The sequence below is a fragment of the Epinephelus lanceolatus genome, chromosome 8 (assembly GCF_041903045.1).
Source record: "Epinephelus lanceolatus isolate andai-2023 chromosome 8, ASM4190304v1, whole genome shotgun sequence".
Classification (NCBI taxonomy): Eukaryota; Metazoa; Chordata; class Actinopteri; order Perciformes; family Serranidae; genus Epinephelus; species Epinephelus lanceolatus.
Window position 1 is genome coordinate 32,264,258 of NC_135741.1, and position 20,974 is coordinate 32,285,231.

Consider the following 20,974-nt stretch of genomic DNA (forward strand, 5'->3'; position numbering starts at 1 on the left):
TACATACACGGTTAATTATCTTTATTGTGAATCCTCCCTTAAACAGCTGTTACTTAATTTATTGATCTTTATGGTTTATTGGAGGCTATTATTGTCTTAGTTTCTGCTTCAAACACTAGTTGAGTTCAGAAAAGACAGTTGTGGCCGGTGGCCCCAGACAATCTAAGTTAGTCTGTCATGTTGGAAATCTATCATGTTTGATCCTTTAAGTGCGCTCCTGCCTCTCAGCTCATGACTGCGTTGTGTATGTGTTTCTCTGTTGTGTGTGACCTATTTCCTCTGGGATCACACTCTATCTGTCCAAACAAGCCGTGTGCAGTTTGAAGCAGATAGATCAGCATTTCCTGTATTCCTCCTCATTACTTCTTCATCTGTCTGTGTTAACCTCACTTTTCCAAAGCCTTACTCCCTCCTGTATTTTTCTAAATCAGTAAAATGATTCAAACACAACTGAAAGAACATTTCCCCTCTCTGTGAAACACTAGAAGGCTAAAGGAGCAAGAAGATTAGGTTTTACAGAAAACCAGAGAACATAGAGATACAGATTAAAAACCCTCAGGACTAAGATATCGCTACAGAAGGTGTTTGCGGTGAAGTTAATACTCTCACCACCATCCCTCTCCGTCTGCCAGCGTGAGCCCAGGCTTCCTCTCCAAGCCACATACCATAAATGGCTGTAAATTCGCTGGCCCTCGCCTCCCTTAATGTGGTTGGGAATGCTCCACAGGCCGTAAAACAAATACAGCCACAGAGCTGCTTCTGAGAAATGAGGTACGCGGGGTCACCTCAGGTCAGCAGCAGTTACTGAGTGTGAGATAGAGATACATACATGAGTATATATTTATGTTGAGAGCGTTGTACAGCTCCTAAAAAAGGGGGAGACGAGTTAAGAGCTGCATCAACTGTTTGTTTTTTTTGCCACTAGGCTGGAAAAGTCCCGCAGCAAGCTGACAGAAACACAGCCCAACTTGTAGCTGTTTTTTCATTATCTTTTGAATTTAATATGAATTATGGAGCCGTTTTTGTCAACGTTTGTTTCCCCCGTTTTGTACAATAAATTATTGTTTAAAGTTTCAACAAGATTCTTTTGGAGTGCGTGACACAAGTGTGTTTTGAAAACGGCCGCGGACTGTCACCTGCTCAACGCATCAGTACCTTCGGATGCCATGACAGTAATAGCCAATAATGTCAAAATATCATTTACAGACCGATTTAACAGACGATCACTGCTGCCCGACCCACAGGTCCATTTGCGGGTCCTTCGGGATACGGGTCGACCCACGCATCACTACTCAGCTCAGTCTATAAGGCTGTACACAACAGTAAGGCTATAGACATTATATTCTATTCAGGCCGGCAGAACCAGCAGCGCATCGGCTCTACAGTGCACTGCACTGCTGATTAACCAATTACTTGCAGAGGCTTCCTACAACTTGTTTCAACAGTTCCGATTTAATCAGAAGACAAATTAAACAGGATGACTAGCCAATGTGAAAATCAAAAGGAAGCATAGAATAATGTACTGAAGGAGACTGTTGTGCCATCACATTTTTTTGTGGTTTGAGAGCAAAGATCCGGTCGCCGCTGTGCAAAACTCGGCAATACAATTAGGTCCGAAAAAACCCTGGAGTCTGTCAGCTGTCAATCATGTCAATCGCTTAGTAAACTGCGGTCAAACTGTCAAACTAGGCAGTGCTGAATCAAGATTCTTTTACTGCAATGTCTATTTCTCACCTCAAATGTTTTCAAAAACAGATTTTAGTGTACTGTTTAGCTGTAAAATGAGAAAGTTGGTTCCAGCCGGTTGGAGGCCGTTGGTAGGTAGGTTGACTGTTTTCAAAATGGCGGCTGGATGACAAACTTTTTCATTTAACAGCTAAACAGTACACTAAAATGTGTTTTAGGGGAGAAATAGGCAGTGCAGTAACAGGATGTTGATTCATATTTGATCAGCACTGCCTAGTTTGACAGTTTTACCATAGTTCACAAGCAGTGATTGACAGCTGTGTTAGAGACTCCTCAGCTCTGATTGGTTGTTTTTGATGCCATCCATTCGAGCAAATGCCATTAGAGGCAGTTAGAGGGGCGGAGGGACATGATTTTTTACAACTGTCTCATGTTCCTCTTTTTTTTTCAGAATATAGTGACAGTTTCCGCAAATATGCTGCAAAGTTATTTTGATCAAAGTTACCGACTGTAGCTTTAAAAGACACTAAAATGCTGCACAGAGTCACAGAGTTGGTGATCATTCTATGATTTCTGCACTCTGAGTGATGTCATTGACAACGGAGTCAGTTGATTCAGCGTTTACAGTGAAACAGTGTAGCTTTTGAAAAAAGACACAACGCATTCTTTATTTTACAAACAGAAGTTTAATTCATAGGCAGTAACACACACTCTCAATAAGATACTCAGTTTTTTTTACTGCCACAGTTTAACTTGGTCTTACAGTTTATGCTATCTGGTGTTAGCAAACTTTAGATAGACACTGGTGTATTACTAATGAATTTATGATTCTTCTTTACTTGTGCTACTCTTAACAACATGTTTTAGCCTTCACCATTATCCCATAACTGCTACTTAGGACCACAGTGGCTGCTGTGCAGAATGACATAGCCATGCTTTAAATCCAAATACTAGTCATTGTAGTTTTAAGGTACCACAGTACCTATAATGCTTCTTCCACTACTGTGTGTAGTGTAATTTGCTCAGTCATTTGGGAGCTACTCTCAGTCTTGCAGTTCTGTATTTTGTAGAGTTAGTTAGTTAGTAAATATTCATTTCATATGCTGTCTGACGTCTGAGGCGAACCACTAATGAGTGTGTTTTCTGGAGTTTCTCTGTTTCCTTTTTTTCCTCACGAGGAACAAACACAGCACGACTCTGACCTCACCATTTGGTAGCTGAAAGCCGCAAGCAAGTCAAATAGCTCTTTGTCATTATTTCTCAAGTTCAAGGCGATTTTAAATAGAATGAAAAACCAGTTCATCCCAGCTGGGTTGCAGGACTGTGACGGATTGTGGCTTGTGTTCAAATGACAGACAAGCAAACAGTTCAGTGCAGAATAAAACTCTAGAGATGATGGCCAAACATCACCAGGGTTTTAAAAATACTCAACTTTACCGAGCATCAAAAAAATAATTCAATGACAAAATCATCACATGCTTCACTCTAAAGCTCTGATGTTGTCCAGTTGTCAGTCTGGATGGATTTAAGTCACCTTGTTGTGTGTCCTGTGTGTGTTTGATTGTGTGTCTGCACAGTTTCTGTGCATTTATTCATCTGTCTGCAGCGTTTCCGTGCCTGTCAGGTTCTCTGTCCATCTCTATATAACGTCTTTCCCCAGGTGGACAGATTGAAGTCGCCTCCCTCCTTTGTCTGTCTCTTGTCTTTTCTGATCTTTGTCTTTGTCTCCCACTTTATATCATTTTCTGTCCTTTTTTTATTCTGAATAATGGCAAACACAAATGGAACATTTCTTTTATTTGGATTATTTGGCTTTCATTTTATTTAGTATCAAGACAGTGCACTGATCACATTCAATCTCACACCTTGACAACAAAGCTCATTCAGCATTTTCCATGTGGTCATTTTTAACCTGCAAGTAGACTTTGGCGGTATCTGTTCCTGTTTAATTTTCATAATTATAGTATATTCAATTCAGCTTAGTTTTGGCGGGGTATACAGTATACAACAGTATTTGTGTAAGAAAAAAAAAAGAAAAAGAAAAAAAAGCTAAGCTACTTGTTATATAAATCATTATAGCATGTATGTCATTATCTATCATTTCTAGTATGCAATTAGCCTACTTAGACAACTCTTAATGGGGGTAAATACTAATTGCCCATAGAATAATGAATAAATTGGAAATAAGGACCCTTTGACACCATGGGGGATACCGGAGGCTGAATGGAGATGATGTAATGAATAAAATCAAGTGTCTAATAAACTGCTTTTAATGCTACAAGAAGTCATCTCAAGATAAAGGTATATGTGGCAATACTCCCAAATGGGAGTCCTGTAGCGTTATCCCCACCACTTGCCATCACCATCTTTCTCAGCTCAGCTGCCTTTTTCACCAGTAGAGACTGACCTCTGGTTGCATGTAGTGTGAACTACATCACCTCAATACAGCATCTCCATATCAGTTTAAAGGAAATGACCACTTTAGAATGAAAATACAGACAGTACTTACTCACCTTCATGCTGACAAGAAGTCCAGTGTAGTTTTTTAATCCACAAAACTCCTTCGGGGTATCGGAGGATAACAGCTAGCCAGAGTAACAGCTACACTTGAAATGCATGGAACCCACATTTTGAAAATGTAATAAAACTCCGCTAATGCATTTCAAAAACGTCAGAACAGCTCGTCCGTCGTAATCCAAGTGGCCTGAAGCCGCGGCATGCAAAACTGACTTGAGGAGACATAATTTAATTTGCGAGATGTGTTTACATGGCAACTTGCAAGACTTGAGAATGAGTCTCACGCGAGTTGCCATGTAAACACAGTACGCCTGCAGGCTAACTGACAAAGGTGAGAAATTATGCTATAAAAGTGTAGTAAATTATGTCTCCTCAAGTCAATTTTGCATGCCACGGCTTCAGGGCACTTGGATTACAACGGACGAGCTGTTCTGACATGTCTGAAATGCATTAGCGGAGTTTTATTACATTTTCAAAATTATTTTGGACGTGGGTTCCATGCACTTAAAGGGTATGGAAAAATCTGGCTACCTCTTATCCTCCGATACCCCAAACGAGTTTTGTGGATTAAAAAACTACACTGGACTTCTTGTCGGCATGAGGGTCAGTAAGTACTGTCTGTATTTTCATTCTAAAGTGGTCATTTCCTTTAATAGAAAGAGGAGCGTCTGTATTTTTTACGGTATTGAAAATCATACCTTCAGGATTTCTAAATTCCACTGTATACTGTTGTACGGTGATTACTACCTAAGGCTACCCTCAATATCTGACACAACTGAATTGATTTATATACATTACTGGTTTCCTTTCTGAGAGTTTGCATCATACGTGGATAAACATGAAAATTATCAATAGCGTTCGCGTTTCTATCAAGTTCCCCTTTCAACATTTTCTCTTAAATCGAAAACAGATCAGGCTACGACAGCACCAAATGGCTTCTGTCATTAGTGATTAACATATTGATTATTTTCACTCATTAGTTAATTGGTTAATTGTCCATTGCTAGTCTGACCAAAACAAGTTAAAAAAAAAAAAAAAAAAAAAAAAAAAAAAACTCAGAAGGATTTTCACACAAGTAATAAAATTGATAGAAACTGGAACATACAAATGTTTGGCTTTTCAATTTAATCAATAACTTTAAAGAGACAAATCAATTACTACTACAATGTCTCTCAGTTAATTGAGCATTAATTGATCATTTAATCACTTGTTACAGGCCTAAAACAGGAATTCTACATTGCATGATAACAGATATGTGTGCGTCATGTCAGACTCTCTGTGATACAGCAGTTTTTGTATCGATGTCACTTCAGTGCTCTCCTCTCTTTCCGTCCCGTCACTGCAGGAGGACAGTTCAGACCTGAAGTGTCAGCTCCACTTTGCCAAAGAGGAATCAGCCCTGATGTGCAAGAAGCTGACCAAGCTGGTGAAGGACAGCGAGGCCATGAAGGAGGAGCTGGCCAAATACAGGTCGCTGTACGGAGACGTCAACGCCTCGCTCACCGTAGAGGAGGTGAGGATGGAGGATGGTAAAATCTGACAAGGAAGTTTGTCAGATTTTACTTTGTCATTAGTCATAAAGCAGAGATTACTGTCTGGAGAATAAAAAGCTGCCACACACTGGAAGAGTTGGGAGAAGGAGGAGGATTTTGATTTCACCTTTAGAGGCGTGATACAGAAGTGTTTTCTGACAACACCTTAAGGAAATTAAAAAACCCAAGTTTTCCCTCTTTTCTTTCCATTTAACTCTGAACCTCTTAATGTTTGTCTGAGAGCTGCAAAACAGGCTATTATAGTGGTCGTGGTTTGAAAATATTCCCTCCCTTTGTACCCATATAAAACCCAAATGCCAAAAACGCCTGGGAAAACTCTACAGAGGTGCATTTGTATTGTTTTAGAAACAGCCAAAACACTCTGCAGAACTCATTAAATCCAACTCTTTTGAGCCATCTCACTGGCTAAAGCTGAAAACAACAGACAGACTCAGTAGTTGTCACTTGTGTGTTGAGGATTTAAATGTCCAGGACTGGTAATTCTGAAAACATTGTCATTACTATTGAAAGTGTTATTAACGTGACAGTTTGTCCTTTGCATCATGGTGGAAAAAATTGGTTTAAAAAACACTTACAAGCACTTAAATAACAGTGTCAACCCTGTGAGACCCGCCGCATTGCAGGCTAACCCAGCCAACATTCCTATCTTTCCTGTCCTACCGTGGTACCAACCATGTTCTGCTAGCTTCTCAGGAAGGGGGCGAAATAATGCTCCAAAGTGAGCATTGACCATTTTTTTCAATTCTCATGTGGTTTAACATACTTGAATCTAGTCCCCAAACTGTGTAACAAATGGTATCCACTCAAAAATTGCTGTAACAACTTATGAGACAGAAATAAGCATGGGAATGGCTGCCATATACCTCCATCATAATGCATAATCTAAGCTACACTCTAACCCTGTAAAATTTAATGAGGCGCCTAATCAAAACAAAATATTTATTGAAGAGTTATAACTAGAAAAGTGTGACACACAGCACTGAGCTGCATCTCAAATTAATCGTCGTTCCCAGCTTTCAGATAATGTATACCACTTCTTTGTGGCACATGCCATTGACCTGCTATCTCCCCCTAAAGATCTCCTGTCCCCGCCAAAAAAAGACAAATATGGGTCTATGTGGGTCTCAAAGGTCAGCACTTAATTTTAAAGTGTGTGAATGACCAGGTGGGAGGTGAGTAAGGAACTGGTTCTCCTCTCCTTATGTCTTTTTAAATGACTCCCCCTCAGGTTGCTGACTCCCCCCATACCCGTGAGGCAGAGATCAGAGTCCACCTAAAGCTGGTGGAGGAGGAGGCCAACCTGCTGAGTCGACGCATCGTGGAGCTGGAGGTGGAGAACAGGGGGCTGCGAGCTGAGATGGACGACATGAAGGGACCACAAGGTAGTTTTTAATCTCACCTAATCAGTCAATTATACATTTCCATAATTCATTTATCAGAGGCGTGAGCTCCTCTGGAGACGGAAATAATCTTGAATCTACAGGTGTAATTAGCAAATTGGAAAAGGTGTAAAACGTGGCTGGAACTATTTTTTTTTCATTAATTACCGTCCATGGTATTCTTGGTGTTAGAAGATCGGCAATGCTTACCTTAAATGCCAAACACTTGTATAACTAGTTTGAACTTTAAAGGTAAGTTAGGCTAACTAGCTAGCTTATAATTAATTTATCAATTTCTGAGTTAAAGTAAAATAAAAAGTAATGTAAAGTGTGTTCACACAACTATCTGACACAAAAATAATACACTGAAAGCTATCAATCTTAGCAAGAAAATATATTTCCCAAAATGTTGAACTGTTCCTTTAAGATCATATTTGCTCCCCTCATTTCAGACATGTTTTGGACATTTATATTTCATACATTTTAGTCTCTTCCTCTGTTGCTTTCTCAATTTTTTGACCTCTCGTTGTTTCTATAGATGGTCCTCAGGAGCTTACTGGTGTTGGTGGTGGTCTTGGCCTAGGAGGAGGAGCCATGGTACTCGGGGGAGGGGCCTCATCCGAAAACGTCATGGAGCTCCAGAGACACCTCCAGTTTGTAGAGGAGGAGGCGGAGCTACTGAGGAGGTCTCTCATCGAGATGGAGGAACAGAACAAACTTCTGATGAATGAGATTAACCGCTATAAATCTGACCTCCCGCTGCCAACGTCCACGCTGTCATCCAATTCACTTGCGTCGCTAACCGACGGCCTGCTCAACGACAGCCCAGTGCACACCATACAGGAAGGGGCGGTGCTTATCAGCACAGACACCCCAGCCCAGGAGGAGGAGCTCAGACTGGCCAGGCTTCAGATTGGAGAACTGAGCGGGAAAGTGAAGAAGCTGCAGTACGAGAACCGAGTGCTCCTGTCCAACCTGCAGCGCTGCGATCTGGCCTCCTACCATTCGCCTTCCTCCTCCTCTTCTTCCTCACTACGACTGGCTCTGGAGACTGACGCAGAGGCTGGAGACTCAGCTGAGTGTCTCCCAAGGTATTCCAAGTTTTTAGTTTCCCTTATAACATTTTTTGGGTGAAACTGGGTTTTTACAATGTGAATGTGACCAAAATTGCTTGAAAATCCAGATTTTCTCCAGATATGCACAGGCTTGATAAGAGATTAGAAGAACCCACAGTTATGTTAGGTTGAGAATGATAATTCTTGACCTTGGAAACAGAGGGTGACAAAAAATAAATCACACCACAACTACCATTTTGTAGCTCTCTGTGAACTTTTGATCATCTCCAGCAGAAGGAGTTCACCCAGTTATCATGGAATCACAGATGTTTGAATTTCCATTTTTCTGAGCACCTAAAGGTGAACAATGAACTTTCAGTCTCGACTTTTAAGCTACCAGGCATGAGAAGTCGTAACTGTGCTTCCTCTGTTTTTCCCTCAGCCCGCCTCACCGCAAAGAGCCAGTAGGGGGTGAGACTGACACCCTGGAGATAAAGGAGCGGAAAAAGAAGATCGAGGACAACGCTGACGCACCAACCTCACTCCCAGGGTACCTGGGGCAGAAGGACCATGATGCCTTGCTGGCCATGAGGGACCAGGCTCGCTTGGTTTCTACGGCGATACAGCTCCTGACCTCCCCCGAGTCTAACTGCCTCTCCTCCTCCCCATCCATCTATCACAAGGTCTGCAGCAACGAGGCAGCGGAGCCGTGTGACCTGGAGAAACCTCAGCCTCACAGCCAGGTACATGTCCTCTGTGGTAGATGAAGCCTTTGCATTTCGAAAGAGTCAGCTTTTTCAGGATGTTCATGAAAGCCGAATAGATAACCCTGTGGCTCTTTAATCCTTTTCTCATAATTTTCTCACTAAAACTTTGCAATGTATGTATTAAACAGCATTTGATTCATAGAGTAATTATTGTTTGTCTCTAAAATATCCTTTGTTGTTATTGATGATAGCTATAGTCCAGTGCCATATAGAGAAAATAGATACGTTAAAGTCCCCTCCAGACTCAGTTTAATACTCTGCATGATTAATGTTTAGTTTAACATTGTTTTCCTACATAAAAAGTCAAAAAGAAACTCTGAAAAGGGGCCGGAAGAAGATCTGCTCTTTCTTCCTCAATGAAAAATTCTGGATTTGGCCTCTGCACAACCCACCACTGCTGCTCGCAGTAGGCTTCGCTTTCGCTGTCTCCAGTGCTAGCTTGACCGGTGAAAGAGCAGTGTGCATTAAGATGGCCGGTGCTAGAGCATTGGAGAGATTTAGCCATGCATGTTTGAGCCTTAGTCAGACCCAGACTCGGATAAGTAGTCTGTTGTGCACCAAAATTGGCGACTAGCAGACATATCAGAAAGGTAGGTGTAGTTAGCATCTTTTATTTGTTTATGTTGTTTGTAACCTTGTAAGCTAACTGGCAGCAGTGGTTGTGAAACATACACTATTATCTGCTACGATGTTACAGTGTGTTCACATTGGTCCAGTTTAGATCCAAATACTGCACACTCTAAAAAGTTTGCTGTCAAGACTCTCACAATGCTAACTCTGATCCCTGTCCTGAGAAGTCCACTCTGGGCTGGAGGCTTCAGGTTTCATGCCGGTGTTGTGTCAAAGTCTGTTCCCCCTGTCAATATGTGTTTCCATATTAGACAGCGAATGGCTTTCGGATTAGTGACATAATTATCAGATTTTAGGGAAGTAAATAGACATCGCCCCCCTCAGTAGAGGAATGTGAAAACACCTCTCTACTGACAAACTTTGCACAGAGGGTCAGATATTTTAGGAGACATAGAAAGAACAGAAACACATTTTGAGTGTAGGGGATCTTTAAATAAGATGAATAAAGCTTTTCAAGTGCAGCATGACTTAATATTAGTCACCGGAAGAAACTGTTCAGATTTTCTGATGATTCAAGGGGAGAAGTGACCAGAGCTGTTCAATGAATCAGCTACCTTTCTAAGCCTCGGTGTATTTTCCCTTGAGTCACAATAATCCCCAATTTAACAACATTTAAATGGCAACATCGGATCACTTTATTTCTTTGGTTCAACTGAAGGAAGAGAAACTACAGGAGTGAAGAACACAGCCTCAGTGACAGTTGTTTAATCTTTCTGCTTTGACACTTTTTCTTGGAGTGATTGTTCAGCCACCACAACCTATCATTCATCAGCTCAAGCTGTTCCCTCACACAGCCAATAATGACTAACAGTATTATAAAGTCTGTGATTTCTTTGATGCCCAGATTTCAGAGCTGTCTGACCTGGCGGACCGGCCTCTAGTTGGTGCTCTGACCAGCAGGCTCCAGGCCCTACACACACAGCTACAGGCCTTTGTGGAGCGGGTCGACAACCTGGGTAAACCTCCAGCAGGTGCGAGGGACCCTCAGGTGGAAGGAGCGTCTCCTCTGCCCTCACCCTGCACCTCCCTCCCATGCTCTGGAGACGAGCAGAATGGACTGAACACTGCCGCGGAGAAGGTACAAGACAAGAGACGCACTCCTCCCTCTCACTCCTTGTCACTCTGTCTCTTTCATTTATTATCAGTCTCTTTTTTTTTTTAAACTTTTGCTTTTGTTGAGTTTTTATTTTCTGTTGTCACTGGTTTGTTTTTCTATTCTTCAGTTTTGTCTTTGGTCCAGTGCCTAATCATTAGTTTGGCTGAATAACACTCCCAGTCCCATCTTAACATGCTGCTTTAGTTTCTCCTCACAGTGGAGGATGGATTTACACAGCATGCTCAAATCTGATGTGCTGATGTGTTAATTGAGATGCTTCCAACATGGCTGTAAATGGACAAATAGCCCTTAAATGGCAAACATAAATGTAAGACTGTGAACATAAACCAGCCATTGCTATATGTATTGATAAGATGAATTCAGATTTGAGCTGCCAGTGTAAACCTCTCCATGCGATGCCACCCATAACCTCTGCATGCTGTTAAATCACCTCCTAACCTGGTATTTCGATGTTGCTTTAGGCCTCAAATGGAGCCTGTTTGTATGCATGGACATAGTGGGGTTATTAAGAGCACATGAAGCATCATTTATTTATATATATTTTCATCAGCATATCATAAAACCAATTCAACATACAGTCTGGGTTTACGTCTAGTGTGGTTGAACAATATTGCTCATATCTAAAGATTTATTTATTTGCACCGATTTGCTCACATTTATGGTGTAACTGAGTGTGGCGTCATGATAGAGGCTGGCAGGATTGATTGTATTGTACAGTCCCGAGTAAGATTCAGTGAGGTGAATTCTGTAGCATCATGCAGTGTAGCTGACTAGCAAATAATTAACTATAAACATAGACTAAAAGCGCTATCTGACACAGTTTTCATTTGAATATTTTGTTTAAAAATCTAGAAGGTGTAAGACCAGTGTTTAGCTGCTAGTAGATGTATACTATGCAGGGATTGTTGGTTATTGTTTGTAAACACAACATTCAATTCAATACAATTCGATTCAATTTTATTTATAAAGCCCAATATCAGGTATCACAGTTTGCCTCAGAGGGCTTTACAGCATACGACATCCCTCTGTCCTTAGACCCTCACAGTGGATAAGAAAAAAATCCCCCAAAAAAATCATTTAATAAGGTTAACTCCTCAGCCCCTCTTACAAAAATTAAGCCAAAATGTCCCAAATATGGCTGCAGCCATCTTGCACTGGTGACATCATTTTGAGCCAGTCTGTGCAATAGTCATTTCCACGATTTCAAGTTCCCGCCCACACACCCATACAACCAATCGCAGGCACCGCCATTAATCCTTAGCACACTGATTGGTGCACATAGCTGTCAATCATGACATCAAACCCCCTTTTTATACCATCAAATAACTAATTAAAGCCAAACTTATCAGGAAAAAAATTAACGCTTAAAAAAAAAAAAATTACTTGAAGTGTACTTTGAGTTTTATTTTGGCCCTTGTCCCATCTGCTATGGAGGGGGCGGGGTTTATGTCCTGAACTGAAGCCGACCACCAGGGGTTGATCAAGATTTTTTGGCTTTACTTTTAAGGACTTGTCATGTCCTCCAACTTTATATCAGGTCATGGCTTGTATTTACACTGCAAGCTACTGTAATCATTGTATGGAACGTTACAATTGTTGTAACGGAGAAGCCAATATAACAAGCTAGCTAACTGAGCTAACCGCCAGCACCTACCTGTCCAACAGAAAACAGGCCAACTCTGAGTTAGTCTTCATCCCTATCCTCTACCTTGGTGTTCACAGTGAAATTGAAAGTGAAAGCCAATCCCAGATTCAGTCTTGTTTTAGAACAAGCTTTGTCTGCTTGGCTTTTTGCCTCGCTGCATTTGCGTTTTTCTGCAACGTGTCTGCGATTTTCATAGCTACTTTTTGGATGCGTGCTGCTCACAGTCTTGCACCTAGTCCCTATCCTTTTTTTAAAGCCCTGACCTCACCTAAACAGTGTTATTTTCTTGGAGCTACACGCCCAGAAAAGTCCCAAAGATAGCAAAATAAGAAGAAAATGAGAAGTCAAAGGCAGAGTGCAGAGTCTTTGTAGGTACAGACACCACCACACTCAATCATAAGTGATTAATGAGAGGAATTTCTTTTGTTCGGGTCTATATATATTTCTTTAAGGAAAATCCTGCTTAGTACACTTTTAAGTTGTTCTGACATTGATAGAAACGCAAGACTTGAAAACAACTTCAAAACTGACTCTATACTTTCATCGCTATAACGACAGTCATTAAAATCCATCATTTGTATGAAAAGAAAAAATGGTACAGGTATCTACCAGGGATTATGATTGAAGAGTTCACCACACAGGTTTCTTAAAGCAGCAGATGAGACAGATGAGCTCAGTCTAAACAGATTTCCAATCTTAACTCATAAATCGCATTTCAGTCCACTGGGGCATTCAAATCACTGAGTCAACTGTCAATGATTTATAATTTACTCTGAGCATCTATTGTATTTTCCACTCTATAATGGTCCAAATTCAGTATAGGACCCACAGTTATAAATACACATTGGAATCAGCAGAGACTTTCAGTTTATACTCGACTGTCAGGAAGATTATTTTTAACAACTTCAGTTCTGATGAGAATCCATCATTTTCTCACCACACTGGTAATTCTTTTACCGTGTTTGAAAAAAAAACAAGAAGATGTTCAAGACTCAATAGTGGACAAAATTGACTTAAGATGGATGTGTTTGCAATTTGGTGTGCTGCCTTTACAACAAGAGAAACTTGTTTCTTTTAAAAGTCTGTGTTTTCTATTCTGACCTAATCTGATTTGCCTGTCTGGAGGAGGCTGTGATGAAATTATACAAAGTTTTAACATAATACATTTCAATGTTTAGACTCCATTAGAGGCCAATTCTGAGTCCCAACTCCCCTCCGATCTCTCCCTCCTTTTCCTCTGTCCCTGTCCCCTTCCCTTCGTCCCTTCCTCCTTCCCTCTTTCTCTCTGCACGGGCACCATAACCGTCGGTTTCTGCACTTCACTTTCATCCCCTCCTTCCTTCTCCAACTCCTCACGCTTCCATCTCTTTGTCATCTCTTTATCCCTAATTCCTCTGACTCCTCCTTGCTCACCTCACATCCCTTTCCTTTCCTTGTTCCCACTCTGTTCCTCTCCTTTCTCCTTGCTTCGCTTCCCCACCTGCACTTGTTTCTCTCTCCTCTCCTTCACCTTGTTGCTCCGTCGCCCCTTCGCTCTGACTTTTCATCCTAACTGCCTTACTCCTTCTGGTCTTATTTCTTCCCTCTTTCCCTCTCTCTTCCCTCCTCTATCTCCAATTGCTGTTTCTTCCCTGTCTCTCCTTCCTTCCCAATACTCTGTGTCCTCTTCCATTTCCTTTTCCTCTCCTCCCCCCTCAGCCGTTCATTCTACCCTCCATCCTCCTGTTCTTTCTTTTCTCCACTCTCTCCTTCTCCTCTTTGACCAAGCTCTTTTTCCTCTACATCCTTTTCTTCGTCTTGTGAGATCCATACTCAGCTGTTTCTGTTTTTCGTTTTTCATTATTCTCAATGTTGTCACACGGATGGACGCCATTTTGGTTGAATTGTTTTTTATTCTTATTGTTGTGTTTGTTTGTCTTGTTTTTCTTTCATTTCTATCACTCCCCTCCTTTTTGTTTTTGTTCCACGTCTCCTTCTCCCCTGTCTCTCCCTCTCTCCTCTGTGATTTTTTTGTTTGTTTTTGTTTGGGTTTTTTTTATTCATTAACCTGCCCATGCATGCATGCAGCAGCCTGATTATAGGGACCAATCAGAGCCGGAGATGAAAGGTCAAACTGAGGAGGACAGCCAATCAGACAGCAATGAGACGCAAAAGCAGGAAGACAGCCAGCTGGAACAGGGAGAGAAGGAGGCAGATGATGCGCTGGTGAGTCGCTCAAAATCACGACCATTCACATCATGACAGGCACAAACTAACACACTCGAGCCTGAAGCCAAAGTTTCTCAGTCTTTCCAGACACAGGCAGACAAACACTAAAGCTTTTAGCTGGTCACAGTCTAAAAATTCCTTCAGGGCAAAAAAACAGAAGGTCTCGTGTGCTCCTTTAAAGCCTGTCCCAGATGATAAAGTAACTAAAGAAGCTGACAGTAAATGTGAAAAGGGACTGTTACTGATAATTTCATGCCTCCGCGCTGGTGACAGCCGTGGCCGTAGGCATTATGTTTTCAGTTTATTTGTCCTTCTAATTCTCATGGACGTGATATCTCGTGAACGCCTTGAAGGAATTTCTTCAACCTTGGGACAAACATTCACTTGGATGAACTGATTAGAATTTGGTGGTCAAAGGTCAAGGTCACTGCGACCTCATGACACACATTTTTGGTCATAACTCAAGAATTCATACACTAATTGATGAGTTGATGACATTTTATTTCCTAAGGGCTAAAGGTCAACTTCACCATGACATCATGATGTTCTGTTAAGACACTTATTCGGCCACTATTCACATCATAAGTCAGGAATAGAAGGAAGACATTTGGTCAGATACTGAACTGGTGACACTAATCAGGGGTGTCCATCTTTTTTTGTCAAAGTAAATGTTTCTAATTAACTCAAGGTCCACCTACTAGTTTTTTCCAAAGTTTTCAGCCATACTTCTCGATCTTCTTCAGTGGGAGAGAACTTTGGTTACATGATAATGGGTCATTGCTTGTATATGGTGGATTAAGTCCTGCCTCCTGTCTTCAAAGATGGTTTAAATAATGGCAACTGAGCCATTTCAGTGACAAGTGAATAAGCTCCATCTGCTGAGGAAAATCTAAAATGTGGGTAAAAGCTCTGGAAAAACATTGTTAAGTGGACCTTGTATTATGAATTGGAGGCTTAAAATTCTGTTTCTTGGGTCAGAAACGAACTCATACCATCCACTAGTAATATTAAATGTTTATTGGCATTACTGAATCTGATAGAAAAACTCTCATTATGCCCCTGAAGATGGGCCTCTATTAAACATGTGCTGTGTATACTCACATCACTTGTTCTTGAGCAAACACATGAAGACAGACAGCCCTGCAAAGGTTAATTAAAAGCTCATTTATGTGCATATTTGCACAGACACAGACACACACATTGTAGCTTGAAGTTGCTGATGTGGTACAGTGATGGCGAACTTATGCTAGCAACACTGTTGTAAACAAACATAAACAGTGACTTCACCGTCAGCTGTGGGATTGACGGGAAGAAAAGACCTTTGTTTGGTTGACCTTTTGCTGGCGTGTCTCCATGGTAACCAGGGCTGTGTGTGTGTCTGCATCTTTATCCTGAGCGGATGAATGGAAGAGGGAGAGACTGAAATAGAATGAAGGAGAAAGATAACAAGAGTGTCAGATATATTACAGAGGAACAGTTGTTTGTAGCAGTGACACAGCAGCACCCACATCCAGTGTTTACATACACTCAGTATTCAGATCAATGTGCTTTTTGTTTTGTTCTTTGTTGTTGTTTGTGTGTTTTGTTTTATACCTCCTGGTGACATAGCCGTGGCCGGAGGCATTATGTTTTCTGTCCGTCCCATTCTTGTGAATGCAATATCTCAAGAACGCCTTGAGTGAATTTCTTCATATTTGGCACAAACGTCCACTTGGACTGAACGACTAACTGATATGATTTTGATAGTCAAAGGTCAAGGTCAGTGTAACCTTGCATCCTTCTCAGTCCCATTAACATATTACCTCAAGAACACCTTGAGGGAACTTTTTCAAATTTGGCAGAAACATCCACTTTGAGTCAAGGATTCATTGATCACAATTTGGTAGTTAAACGTCAAAGTTTACTGTGACCTTGCGTATGTCTCACTCTGGTGAAGTTTTCTCAAATTTGGCTCAAACCTCCAATTGGACTCCAGAATAAACTGATTATAATTTGGTGGTCAAAGGTTAAGGTCACTGTGACCTCACAAAACATGTATTTGGCCATAACTAAAGAATTCATGTGCTAATTATGACAACACTTCACAAAAAAATCTAATAGAATAAAAGGATGAAGTGATGATATTTTATATCCAGAAGGTCAAAGGTCAGCTTCATTGTGTCATCATAATGTTCCATAAAAACACTTTTCTGGCCATTATTCAGCACCATCATTTAGAAACAGAAGGGGAGACTTTGGTCAGATTCGAGTTGGTGACTCTAATCTTGAAACTGTGCTGATTGTATAGATCTTTTGTGCTGCCAGTGGAGATGTGTGTGAAGCATCAATGCTTTCACAGACATGGATGTAATCTGTAAGTGAAACTTGAGTGCTTCATGGTGGCATACAACTGCAAGGCGGTAAATCAAATTGGTGTTTTTTGTTTGTTTGTTTGTTTTGCAGAGAGTTAAATGAAAAGATTGATTTCACTCTCAAATCTGTCTGTTCAATATGTAGCGAGAGGCGGGAGTAGATAAGCATAAAGGCTGGAAGCAGGGAGAAACAGCTTGCCTGGCTCTGTTCAAAATTCAAAAACACACCGACCGGCAAATCCAGAGTTGTGGTTTTATGGGGAATTGCGTGCTGTAACCATTTCTCTTTGGCCGCAGTAACTTGTTGGAATCTAGTCGTCACTCTGTCCAGCTGCTGGTTGCCAAGAAATAGTGAAACCACAACTCTAAGATTTTACATTTCAGTTTATCTGCAAATTAAAAGAGACATGTCAATTAGTGATCTTAAGAGATGCTGTTCAGCGTAATTTTGAACTTAGGACAAAGTCTCTAGCTCCAAACTTACTGCACAAACATAAGAGTGGAATCGTGTCTCAGCTAAAAGCAAGTCTCCTAAACTATCGAACTATTGATTTATGGTAGGTGACCCTGCCTTATTTACACCATAAGAAAGTACTTGTAACTTTTCTGGCATTGGAATAGTCACATTTAACCTCGCAAACACTTGTTTTCTTGTTAAATATCTTAAAGAGAATTAAAGACAGATGAGTCTAAGTCATTCTTACACTGTATCATCAAAGTGGTGTTATTAGTGTATTTAAATACACTCAGTCTTCACACGTTTGCTTTTGTGTTGCCACAGTTTTTAATGATTTTGCACACATTGCATGAGCAGCTGCCGCTTTTTCACAACAGTGAGTCATACTGGAACAGAGGTCAGAGTCGTTTTTCAGGCTGGCAGTGGAGGCTGTGAGCGGCCCGGGTGGTGCTCAGGGTGGAGGGTGATGGAGGGCAGAGGCTGAGCCCAGTGGAGGGTGAAAGAGGACATTAATGGTACAGTGGTGGGTCGATGGATTGCACTCACTCAGCAGCCAAATGAGGCATGGGGGAGTGCGTGAGATGAGGTGTGTGTGTGTGTGTGTGTGTGTGTGTGTGTGTGCATACAGTAGCGTGCCACAGCCAAGGTGTGATTTAAAGGGTGTTCTAGCACAAAACTGCCATGTTACGTGCTTCTCACACTTGACTGTTCCTCTCTTTTTTACATCCCTCTAACTCCCCCTCCCCTCACCACTTCTCCTCCCATTACATCTTATTCTTTTCTTTAATCTCTCCCTGCTTCTCTCCTTTTTTCCTACTCACCAATTTTTCCCTATCTACTGCTCCTTTACTTCTTTCTCTCCCTCCATTTATTCTTATTTTTTCTTTCACTCCACCCTCCTCCCTTCCTATTTTTTCCCCTACTCATCCTGTCCTCATCTTCCTCTTTCTGTCTTCCAGTGCATCCAGTTCAGTGACCTCCAGGTTCGGCTGTCTGAAGCAGAGGAGTCGGCTCTTGGCACTCAGGGGGAGCTGGAGAAGGAGAGGCAGGCTCAGAGAGAAACCACTCTTAAACTCACACAGGTCAGTCTCAGCACTAAACACTGCGAAGACACTCAAATTATTGAACTAAACCTGTTAATAACACTCCTATAATTCACACAGACACACTGAAACACCAGTTTATAGAGAATTGTGCAGAAGAACCCACTAAAGTGCTGTTGTATCTTGGTGCCTTAAGTCTTGAAAAACAATGAAAGCCCCTTCTTATTGTTCTGTCTCAAACCATCCTCCCCTCTCAGCTCCAGGATGAGCACCAGAAGGCTCTGCTCCGTCGGGACTTCCAGTTGCAGAGTCTGGGCCTCCAGGCTCGGCTTCAGCAGAAGTTATGGAGCCAGGAGAGGACTCTGCTGGTCCAGGAGTCTCAGCACCTCAAACAGGCCCTGCTACTGCTCAGCCTCAAACTGCGCTGCTTCCTCAAACAGTGGAGGCTGGGCTGCAGGAAGGACACAGAGTGGAAAGACATCTTGGAGGTAGGAGGGGATGGAAAGAAAAAAGCTTTTCTTCTGGCAGAGTCAATAGCTGACTGTCCACACTGTTGACATACAGCATATCCTCATTTTGAACAAGATATTTATTTATTTAGCAGCTAGGCTGTGTATCTAAAAATCAATACTCCATTGTCTTCAAAGCCTCAAAGGATATCTCCATTTGTCCTCAGAAATGTAAAAGTGATGTAACCTCAGGTTTTGTACCAGTGAAAACATTAAGAAACATGTTTTGTGGTTGAATGTGGTGCAGAAAACAAATGACTCCGACACAACACAATGTGAGTTTTTTAACATAAAATGTGAAATGTAATGTATTGTATTGTGCTAAATTTTGGATTTTGTATCTGAATGGACATTTGTACATTAGAAAAAAAGGAAAAATTATAAAATTGTCCTACTGTAGGAGATCACCTCTAAGTGTGTGTTACATAATATTAGAGGCCATGATAAATAATTGACAGGTGATCCTGCTCTGTGATTGGTTCCTTAGATGAACAGTCTGAAGGACCTCTACCTGCTGCTGGAGGAGGAGAACCTGGCAAGCCCCGCCCACCAGACTGACAAGAGGGCTGCTGCAGACGAACAGCCACTCAGCCCCACTATCAAGGTTGGTAGAGTAACACACACCCACCCACACACACACACACATACGCCCACATACTCACACTCTTAAATGCGTATCTTCCCCCGCAGTCTAGCGCCGTGAGCAGCACCTTGGCAGACCTGAAGGTGGCGCTGCAGGATCTGAGTGGAGAGTTGCGACAGGAGCGACAAGGTTCCCAAGAACTCACCCAGCAGTTCGCAAAGGCCAAGGCATCATGGGAGGTGGAGAGGACCGAATTAAAGAGCCTCATTACGCAGGTAGGAAGTGTTTCTATAAGTTCTGACAGGAAAAGTAATTTAAGTATGAGTAATGGGCTCCTACATGAACACAATATCTTCTGCTGGTGATAGAAAAGTTTCCATTATATCACAATTCAAATGGGATTTATTGGCACAGGAAACATGTCACACAGCCAAAGCAAGTGTAAAATAAAAACAAAAACTGTATGTGTAATAAGTAAAGAGCTGCTAGAATTTGGTCTATATACACGTCACTGCTGATTGGGTGCACCTCTGACATGCCCACCATACACACCATTTCAAGGAAACTGCCTTCAAATTGAACATGCCTCACAACTGTGGAATAAAAGTGATGTCACATATTTCTGTGCACCAATGACGATTTTGGATTCATGTTGCCAAGCCATTATCAGTCAACTCTGATCAAACTCCACCCACACTGCTGTGATGATGAAGCAGCTAAGCAGAGCTAATGAGTGTTAAACTCTAACAGAACTAACAGTCTTTTTCTTGGTTGTTGCTTATTTAGTCATGGAAATGAATGTTGTAGAGGAACACTTCCTATTTGAAACACAGCTGTTAAAGACAGTAGTGATACATAATATATAACTTGAGATCAATCAACATGTTTTTTAATGTTACTCAGTAAAACAAAACTTGGCCTCAGTCCTTTGCTCCATTCAGAGTGAACCACAGTGCAGTCCATTAAGAGACACAAACTTGAATTGGTGTAATGAGATGGGGGGTCTGATGCAACAATGTACAAAACACATCATACTGCTTTGATTTTATATTCTACAACCTCTGTGTTGTCCATTAAAGGAATAGGATGATCCAGTTTCCTTTAGTTGCTCTGCAGTTTTGTGTCTTGACATTTAAAAAAGATCAGATACTCAGATGTTGGGAAGGTTTAGCAGAATGGAACAAATTCAGGACAAGAAGAAAAATCAATGGAGTGGGGAGATCCTCAATAAATCAGCGCAGGAGCACATGGACTACAGAAAAGTTTGCTGATGTTACAACCACCAAGTCTGACAAAATAAACAAGCCACTTGTGAATCCAGCAGACCGGGCAGTTACAGTAGACCTGTAAGGATACAGACAGATGAAAAGAGAATTATTTGGGGTGTTCCTGCTCTGAAGAGGCAAATAAAATGTTGACAAGTGGTTCTTGAAATCGATGACATCCTAGGTGGTCAATTTTTGCTTCTCAAACT

The 20,974-nt window shown here is 41.4% G+C and overlaps 1 protein-coding gene across 2 annotated transcripts in view; it reads left to right on the forward strand.

The window, feature by feature from the left end:
• Positions 1 to 20,974, forward strand: part of mtcl2 (microtubule crosslinking factor 2) — a 130,352-nt gene that overhangs the window by 89,261 nt on the left and 20,117 nt on the right. Inside the window, exons 6-15 of one of the 2 annotated variants that reach the window (XM_033629063.2) lie at positions 5,549 to 5,716; positions 6,985 to 7,138; positions 7,674 to 8,226; positions 8,633 to 8,933; positions 10,432 to 10,665; positions 14,417 to 14,554; positions 18,325 to 18,447; positions 18,666 to 18,896; positions 19,405 to 19,521; positions 19,608 to 19,775. In XM_033629063.2, the coding sequence (XP_033484954.2) occupies positions 5,549 to 5,716; positions 6,985 to 7,138; positions 7,674 to 8,226; positions 8,633 to 8,933; positions 10,432 to 10,665; positions 14,417 to 14,554; positions 18,325 to 18,447; positions 18,666 to 18,896; positions 19,405 to 19,521; positions 19,608 to 19,775 (2,187 nt within the window). The remainder of the gene's footprint in view (positions 1 to 5,548; positions 5,717 to 6,984; positions 7,139 to 7,673; positions 8,227 to 8,632; positions 8,934 to 10,431; positions 10,666 to 14,416; positions 14,555 to 18,324; positions 18,448 to 18,665; positions 18,897 to 19,404; positions 19,522 to 19,607; positions 19,776 to 20,974) is intronic. The other variant, XM_033629064.2, reaches the window with a different exon arrangement.